Source organism: Heteronotia binoei, chromosome 10 (assembly GCF_032191835.1).
Source record: "Heteronotia binoei isolate CCM8104 ecotype False Entrance Well chromosome 10, APGP_CSIRO_Hbin_v1, whole genome shotgun sequence".
In the NCBI taxonomy this organism is placed as follows: Eukaryota; Metazoa; Chordata; class Lepidosauria; order Squamata; family Gekkonidae; genus Heteronotia; species Heteronotia binoei.
Genome location: NC_083232.1, coordinates 88,871,822 through 88,881,317, shown reverse-complemented (window position 1 = coordinate 88,881,317; position 9,496 = coordinate 88,871,822). Strand labels below are relative to the sequence as shown.

Sequence of the window (9,496 nt, the reverse complement as noted above, 5' to 3'; positions counted from 1 at the left end):
CGGATTGCGGAGTCTGATTTTGCCGTTCTTCGGAGAGAAATATTTACATTTTAAAGGGCTTTTAAAAAAATATAGAAAAGTGGGCCCTGTTACTTACAGGGATTTTTGAACACCTCTAGTCACACACAAAGAAGACAGATATATTACGGACAAAGGGCGAACCGATGCTGGATTTGACGCTCTCGGTTTAAGTAGATGCATACAAGAAGGGGGGGGGGGGGCGATTCACTGTAAATCAAGGCTAAAAAGTACTTTTCAGAAATGCTGTCAGGGTTTTCCAGTCTCAAATGTCTGTCTGTCGCTTCTTCCTCCGAGTTGTGCTGATCTCTCTTTTGTTAAAACTAGATGTGCTCAAGAGTCCGTAAGAGAGCTCTCTTCTCCTTGCAGAAAAAGTCTTCCCCCGGTTCCCTCCCTGATCCCGCCCCCCCACGCCTTCCGCTCCCCACCCCCCCAATCTTAGATAAGCCACTCTTTTTTGCTCTCGTCTATGGTTTCCGTAAAATTGGGGTCATTGTTCATGATGGCCGCGTCAGCACTTTCGGCCGATTCCGCTCCTTTGGCCTCGTTGGTGTGGTAAGTTCCCTTGTGGCGGAACATGTACCGGATGAGAAACACCAGCGTGCAGAGGATGGTGAAAATCACAACCGCGATGATGCCTAAAAGGGAGGGAAGATTGTAACAGATTACAGAGACAAACAATCAGGGTGTTTTTTTTGGTAGCAGGAACTCCTTTGCATATTAGGCCACACCCCCTGATGTAGCCAATCCTCCAAGAGCTTACAGGGCTCTTAGTACAGGGCCTACTGTAAGCTCCAGGAAGATTGGCTACATCAGGGGTGTGTGGCCTAATATGCAAAGGCATTCCTTCTACAAAAAAAAGTCCTGCAAACAATCAAGGGTTCTACAGCTGAGTCTTGACATTCACTAAGCACTGAGGGATTAATATTTTCAAATCTTATGATCGGATTTGTCATGGCTACACAGGGCCAGCCCTACCACTGGGCAGACTAGGTGATTGCCTAGGGTGCCAGCCTTCTGGGGGTGCCAAATTGGATGCCCCCATGTGATACAGTGGTGTTATCAGTGCGGGGTGTGTGTGTGTGTGTGCCAGAAGTTAGCCTCGCCGAGGGTGCCAGACAGTCTAGGGTTGGCCCTGTGGCTACACCATTTGATGATCCAGTTGTGTCTCTAAAGTTCTTTTTATTGTAACAAAGACACTTTCTCTATAGGATCGTGCCACTATTCAAATCTTAATGTATGTCAACGTAATGGGCAAGTAGTTCTCTTGATCTTGTCTTGATGGCTCTATAGAGGCCTGCCGATCACATTGGTATCACATCACTTCGGAAGTACAGGGTATAATTGGAAATGTACATGAATTCATGGATACATTTTCTGAGTGGTTAAAACCTGTGTTCCCTCTAAGTTTGAGTGAGCGTGAGCTAGCTCACAGATGTTTAGCCTCCAGCTCACACCTTTTTGTCTTAGCTCAGGAAAACTGACTCCAGAGCACAATAATTTATGCAGTCGCTCACAACTTTCATGCCAGTAGCTCACAAAATGAAATTTTTGCTCACAAGACTCTGCAGCTTAGAGGGAGCGTTGGTTAAAACCATCTTCAGAAGGGCCATTCCCCCCATATGTACTTGTGCACCAACTGTGGCCTTCAAGTTAGCCAACTTCTAGTTGTCCCAATGAACACATCAATGGACACATGAAGCGACCTTATACTGAATCAAATACCGATTTCGCACTCAGCTTACCCCGCAGTCAGATTCCTCTTCTCTGCGCAGCGTCCGTAGGATTTTCCAATATCTGCGCCGGAGTTACAGGAAGTAACTTTTGCATAGCTTTTGCATAGCAAATGTAAACTGGGTTTTAGCGGTTTACGTTTGCTACATGAAAGCCATGTCACTTCCTGTAACTCCGGCGCAGATAGTGGGAAATCCGACGGACGCTGTGCAGAGAAGAAGAATGTGACCGCAGGGTAAGCTGTGTGCGAAATCGGTAAAACTCTTGAGCCATTAAAGTCAGTATTTTCTACTTAGGCTGGCGGTGGTTCTTCAGGGTCTCAGGCAGAGGCCTTTCCCCTCACCTACAGCCAGATCCTTTCAACTAGAGATGCTGGGGATTGAACCGGGGACCTTCTGAATGCCAAGCAGAGTCTCTTCCACTAAGCCACAGCCCTTCCCCACTTAATGTGGCCATATTGGCATCTACTAGGTGCATTCTGGGGGAAGAGGGGTAAATTGGGAACTATTAACTATCTTGAGCCACAAGGGAATGGTAGGGTGTAAGCTGTGACAGTGATACCTACAATGTTCTCAGGAACCCTTCCCACCTACAGCACATTCTTGTCTCTGCAACCTATACCTAAGTGTTCCTTGGCTGCCAACTCTGGGTTGGGAAATTCCTGGAGATTTTGGAGGGTAGAGTTTGGGGAGGGTGGGTTTTTGGGAGAGGAGGGACAGTGGGGAACAAGGGCGGCACGTTCATTAGGTGCCCATAGGCAGTCGCCTATGGGTGCAGCCCTCGGGGCGGGCACCAAAATGGGCACCCCCCCCTCCTGGACATGGGCGGGAGGAACAAGCGAGTGAGGAAGGGAGAGCCGCTGCACTTCCCGCTTGCAAACAAAAGCTCCACCAATCAGCTGATCAGCGAGCCCTTCTGGTGCCCTCCCTCCAGAGGTGGAATTCTAGCAGAAGCTCCTTTGCATATTAGGCCACACACCCCTGATGTAGCCAATCCAACCAGAGCTTATAAAGCTCTTTTTTGTAAGCTCTTGGAGGATTGGCTACATCAGGGGTGTGTGGCCTAATATGCAAAGGAGCCCCTGCTAGAATTCCAAGCTCTTGGAGGATTGGCTACATCAGGGGTGTGTGGCCTAATATGCAAAGGAGCTTCTGCTAGAATTCCACCCCTGCCTCCCGCACATTTTAAATTGCAAGGGAGGGAGAAGGCAGCGGAGGCTTAGGCAGGGGCGTGCATCCGGATCACAGCGCCTGCAGCCAGGCCATGTTGCATTCCGGCTAGTAAGGTGGCTGTGGTGAGGGTGCCTGTGTGTGTGTGTATGGGAAGACCAGGAGTGGGGGGGGCATGCTTTCCCCGTGGGGCGCAGGGGGTGCCTTGCCTGAGGCAGCAGACACAGTGGGACACCCTAGCACTCGCACTGGTAGGGAACCAATGTAAATGTTTGCTGATGACTTTGATTCCGAATTCTGATCTTGGATCCAAACTTGACTTGATGCAAAACCCAAATATTACCGGAAAAACAAAGAGCCTTTCAGCTGGCTTAGTCTTTGAACATCAGAATATTTTTTAAATTCAAATCTCACCAAGGTGTACATTCAATTCATGGCAGCTACGGTGTAGTGGTTTGGTGCAGTGGTTAAGGGTGCGGACTGTTATCTGGGAGAACCAGGTTTGATTCCCCACTCCTCCGCTTGCACCTGCTGGAATGGCCTTGGGTCAGTCATAGCTCTCGCAGGAGTTGTCCTTGAAAGGGTAGCTGCTGTGAGAGCTCTCTCAGCCCCACCCACCTCACAGGGTGTCTGTTGTGGGGGGGAGAAGATATAGGAGATTGTAAGCCGCTCCGAGTCTCTGATTCAGAGAGAAGGGCGGGGTATAAATCTGCATTATTCTTCATCTTCACCTCCAAGGTGCACGCACTTTTCTTACCTCCAATAATTGCTGAATTTCTATTCACGTTGCTTCCCAGCATTCTACCATCATGTGTGGGATTGGCACCTGCGGAGCAAAGCAAGAAGAGATCGATTTATAGAACAGCCCTCAAATATTCACTCCCACTTTCCCCCCAGCGCTTCAAGTGTCAGTATTATTAAGCCAATATAGATTTATATATACTTGAATATTTATTAATTTTTAGAGTTTTATCTGTTTTAATTGTCTATTCCCTCACATGTTTAAATAGTGCTTATTGTTATGTGGGATCTATTGTTGGAAGCCGCCCTGAGCCATTCGTGGGAAGGGCGGGATATAAATTCTAAATAAATAAAAATAAAAAATAACCCATCAGCATGGAAATCACTTTTACCTCCTATTTCAATTCTGATGTAGGAAAACCCACAAACATCATAAATGAGATTTCTCTATTCAACAAGTTATATGAGAAAGAAAAGCTTGAATATGATGAAGTTTTTATCTGCTCCTCATTTCCTGTTACAGTGTGGTTACAAAATCGGCAGTGCGATATAAGGAGCTAGCACTGAGAATATTATCCATTTGGCAGTAAGCTCATTATCTTCAGCCTCACCCCAACGCTTCTCCGTCAAGAATTTTTGCTCAGGGGTGTCGAACATGCAGTTTGGGGGCTGAATCAGGCCCCCAGAGGGCTCCTATCAGGCCCCCGAGCAACTGCCTGTCATCTGCTTCATTCTCCCTATCTCTTGCTTCCTTCTGCATAACAGTTTGCTTTGCAAGGCTCGCGCAATTGCACAGGAGATACAGAGCAAAGCCTCTATTTTCTCCATTGCCTGAGGCTCCTCCCTTGGGGAGGAAGGAGGGAAGAACAGCTTGCTTTCCCAAGCTCTCTCAATTGCACAGCAGAGCTACTGAGCCAAGCCTCTCTTCCTTCTACTGGCCGAGGTTCGTCCCCCAGTCCCCTGGGGAAGGAAGCATTCCAGCTGGTTCCTCTTTCAAGATATCTCTTTTCCTGAAAAAAACCATCACCACCTTTCTTTCCTTTAAAGTGCAAAATCTCTAGCACCAGCTTTATAGTATCACTCCATAAAACTGCTTACATTAGGGCTGCCAAGTCCAACTCAAGAAATATCTGGGGGTTTGGGGGGGTGGGGCCAGGAGACTTTGGGGGTGGAGCCAGGAGCAAGGGTGTGGCAAGCACAACTGAACTCCAAAGGGAGTTCTGGCCCTCACATTTAAAAGGACTGCACTCCTTTTAAATACCTTCCCTCCGTTTGGAATAACAAAGGATAAAGGCACCTTCTTTTGGGGCTCATAGAATTGGACCCCCTGGTCCAATCTTTTTGAAACTTGGGGGGTATTTTGAGGAGAGTCACCAGATGCTATGCTGAAAATTTGATGCCTCTATCTCAAAAATATGGTGCTTCTATCTGCCTCCCCAACCCCCAGATACCCATGGATCAATTTTCCATTATGCTCTATGGGAATTGGTCTCCATAGGGAATAATGGACTGGCCAGTAGGTATTTCCTCCCCCATCCCCGCACTTTCTAATGACCCTGAAGTGGAGGGAGAGCCTCCAAACCAGGGGATCCCCTGCCCCCACCTGAGAATTTAAGAAAAGCAAGTGGCTACACAGTGAAGAACAGAAAAAAATATCAGTACTGTGCACAAGAAATAAATATATAACAAAAATTTATAGACTCTGTGTCAATTAATAGAACATTCTGAGATACCAAATTGTACAGTAAAAAATCTCGTTGTTACACAGGGTGTGGTTCCACTACAGAAAAGAGCAGCCCTTCTGTTCATAAAGCCCACATTAAAAAAAAAGTCTTAACACTTATGTGGAGAAATGCCATCTTAGTTAATGGTGTTGCTTGGTTGGGAGGGAACATGAAACTGCTAGGCAGGCTTTGAGGCCTAGCCTTCCCTTCACTCCACCCCTCCCTTCCGGAGTTAAACCATCAACTCTAGGGGGAAAGCTTCCTAGAGGGGAAGGAAATTCTTTTGTTTTATTGGAGTGAGGCGGGAAAAGTTCAGTTCTCGGCTGGCCCTCAAGGAGAGAGGTGGTCAGTCTGTGCGCTCCTGACTGTGGGAGAGGTCTTCTCCAGAGGGAGAGGACTCCGGGCAGTCAGACCAAGTAAGTCATCCACAAGACAGGGCAAGTTTAGACCAGGGACGGGAGGATGCGTTTGACCAGGGACGGGAGGATGCGTTTAAATCCACCTTTTATTTGTCATTCTGGTTGCTGTTCGGGTGCTGTGCTAAACTTTTACATTCTTTTTCTTTTCTAATTAAATATTTTTACTGTTTTGAAAGCTGGCAGTCAAACTTTGTACCACATAGATCCCCAACCGCTTTAGACCACGCTTTATGAAGGGGGCCCCGGGGAAAGGGGAAAGGCCTGTGGTTGGATAAGGTGCCAATCCTCCAGGGGTTCCCTGAAGAAGTGCTGTGGTCTCTGTGATACCCAAGTACAGGGTGGCAGAAGACCTTGAGGCCTGGCCTCAGAGCTGGAGAGGGGGATTGGGAGTCCTGTTCCTCTCAATCCAAACCCCTAGACTGAGCAGGTGGTGGCAGCGAGCCCAAGTGGCCGAAGGAGAAATAGCTCCCTCCAAAAAGGGGAACGGGGTCTGGTAGGCAAACCAGGGCCGTTCCGTCACAACTTATCCAAACGTTCTGTGTGGAATCCAACACTCCTCTTGAAGGATGAGGCTCCAAAGAACAGCTTGTGCCTACTGTAAATGCAATAAGATTTTCCTGCTTGACGTCAAACTGTAGAACTTACAGAACAGTAGGGCTCTCGAAGAGGCCTTTTAAATGCAAAACGTGATCTGAAGTCGACAGGCACGTAGGAATACTTCTTCAGAAGTTCTACTTTCCTTTGGAGCCTCATCATGCAAGAGGAGCGCTGGATTCCCCACAGAACGTTTGGATAAGTGTTAAGACTTTTTTTGAATGTGGACTTTATGAACAGAAGGGCTGCTCTTTTCTGCAGCGGAACCACACCCTGCGTAAGAGAGAGCAATTTTTCACTGTACGATTTGGTATCTCAGCATGTTCTATTAATTGACACAGAGTCTATACATTTTTGTTAAATATTTATTTCTTGGGCACAGTATTGATATTTTTGCCTACCTGGGAAGTGGCCGCCCTAGCTTACATTTGTCATGAATGTTTACTTGCAGTTGCTGCCCACTCTATAGGGTACCGACAGGCATTAACATTGATGTTTGCCGCAATACGTCCACCTTTGGCCATCATCCCTCGCAACTGAGGCACCAGGATGAGCAAGGCCTGATGGAGGGCAGAGAAGGGGAGCCCCCCTGCCGAGAACCCTCAGGCCAGGGCCTCAAAAACCTGGAACTGGCCCTGGTTGAGTGCATATACTTATGTACTTTATTTACAGTCCACATTTCTCACTAGCACTCCAGGCGGATGGCGCACTGTGAATCTGTGCGATCAACAGGATGTGCGATCAATGTAAAAAGCAATGCAATAGGGCTACGACTGCCAAGCTTGGAAAGAAAACATTACCCGTGATATAGAAAACAACGCAGATAACAACGTTTGAGTCCAGGGTCACCTTTAAGCCCAACAAAGTTTTATCCAAGCTTTCGCGTGCACGCACACTTCCTCAGATACAATGAACTGGAAATTACCAGTCCATACGTATATGATTTTCCTAGCTATCAATTGCCCCTCAGCAAGAGGAGGGGTCTGACTGCTAACAACACACTGAAGAACCTTTTCCTATGGTGGAAGCTGCTGCCAAAGCAACGTTTTAGAAAAGCTGCACAGCCAACCGGAACTCCAATCAGAAGCCCTTGTGGGCAAAACTCCCATCTGGTCCTGCCAATTTACTAAAAACACTTTGTGGTCGTTGGGGGTGGAATTCTAGCAGGAGCTCCTTTGCATATTAGGCTACACACCCCTGATGTAGCCAATCCTCCAAGAGCTTGCAAAAAAGAGCCCTGTATGCTCTTGGAGGATTGGCTATATCAGGGGGTGTGGCCTAATATGCAAAAGAGCTTCTGCTAGAATTCCACCCCCGGTAGTCATTAGGAAAGTTATCAGCAGGTCCCATTAAAACCACAGGCACCACACAGAAGCAGTCTCTTAATCCTGGCACGGCTTTTTCTGTAGCAGGAACTCCTTTGCATATTAGGCCACACCACCTGATGTCATCAATCCTCCTGGAGCTTACAGTAGGCCCTGTACGAAGAGCCCTGTAAGGTCGTGGAGGATTGGCGACATCAGGGATGTGTGGCCTAATATGCAAAGGAGTTCCTGCTAGAAAAAAAGTCCTGAATCCTGGTAACATCCATGTTGTGGCAGCAGAGGTCTCCCTCTCCTAACTTGCCTTAAATTCTAACTCTCCCCCCCCCCCGCCTCATGGAGCAATCTAAAAACAATCTTTGCAACAGAAATTGTTTCATCCCAAGCGCTGCAAGTTAGTCTTCTCTTTTTCTCTTTATATTTTTATTGAATTTTAAAGTTAATATTTTTATTGAATTTTAAAGTTAATATCAATATTTATATTCATATACGATTAATTAAACTTATGGAATCAGGTTGTAAACAAGCATAAATACTTACATGCATACAATAAAATATCGAGTAAGGATTTTAAGTTATAAAGATGTATCTAGATACATAGACCATTTTCTATCCAAGGAGAGAGGTCAAGATGAAAACAAAAGATTAAGACAATAATTCCTGTATCAAAATACAGTTAATCTAATTAAACCCATATTATCATTAGACTATTAATTATGCATTGCTATGAATTCTTAACTGCCTAAATATTCTCTATGCAAACTATTACAGGTTATTCCAAAATTTACTATCTGGTATAATTAGGTGCGATCCACGACTAGCACAGTAAAAGAAAAGGAAGGTAGAAAAAGAGAGAAATAAAAGAGTAAATAGAAAAGAAACAAAAAAAACATAACTGAAGGAAAATATTAAAAAAAAGAGAAGATCAAGATATTCTGGTTTGTGTGGATGAATATCATTTGCTGTAATGAACTCAATAAAAGGAAACCATTTCTCTGTGAATTTCAAGTCATCACTGTTTGAGTTTGAATGTTGGATATGATCTGTAATTTTTTTTAGTATGAGAATGTCCCAAATCTTGGATAACCAGCTGGAGATTGATGGAACTTGAGGTGATTTCCATTTTGAAGCAATTAGGGTTTTTGCTACTATTAGCATGTTAGTTATCAGTGCTCGCCTAAATTGAGGTACTGTTGGATCTTGCCAGATCTTCCTGATCAGTTGAGGAAATAATAGAATTTCATATTCCATTATAATTTTGATTTGTTGTAAAATCTCATGCCAGAATGAAGTAATACGAGGACACTTCCACCAGCAGTGGGCAAAATCACCAACTTCACCACAGTTTTTCCAGCATAATGGAGAGTGGTTAGATGATATTAAGGATAGTCTTTTAGGTGTAAGGTACCACTGTGTTATAATTTTGTAAGTTATTAATTTTGAACTGATCAGTTCGGTGCGGAAGAGAACCAGATCTTGTCCCATTGGTCATCGCTGAGAGCTATCCCATAATTATGTTGCCATTTTGACTGGCATGGTAAACACTGTCCAGAGAAATCAATATAGCATAAGTTTTAGAAATTATGCCTTTGTGATTATAGTCCGATTGTTTAAGAAGTAGTTCAAAATCAGAGTGAGGAGATGACATTACTTTTTTCAAGTTGAGAGTAGAAGAGGTATGTTGTAGCTGCAAATAAAAGTACCAAGGAATCTGTTGTTGCAGTTTTCTTTCCAATATATTTTTAGGTAATTTTGATCATTGGTATCTATAGCGT

General features: G+C 45.2%; 1 protein-coding gene across 1 annotated transcript in view; it reads right to left on the bottom strand.

The window, feature by feature from the left end:
- Positions 1–415: 415 nt before the first annotated feature.
- The window catches only part of CNTNAP2 (contactin associated protein 2), a 1,690,081-nt gene continuing 1,681,000 nt past the window's right edge, over positions 416–9,496 (bottom strand). Inside the window, exons 23-24 of the mRNA XM_060247763.1 lie at positions 3,679–3,747; positions 416–656 (exon numbers count right to left, since the gene is read on the bottom strand). Of these exons, the coding sequence (XP_060103746.1) occupies positions 457–656; positions 3,679–3,747 (269 nt within the window). The 3' untranslated portion in view covers positions 416–456. The remainder of the gene's footprint in view (positions 657–3,678; positions 3,748–9,496) is intronic.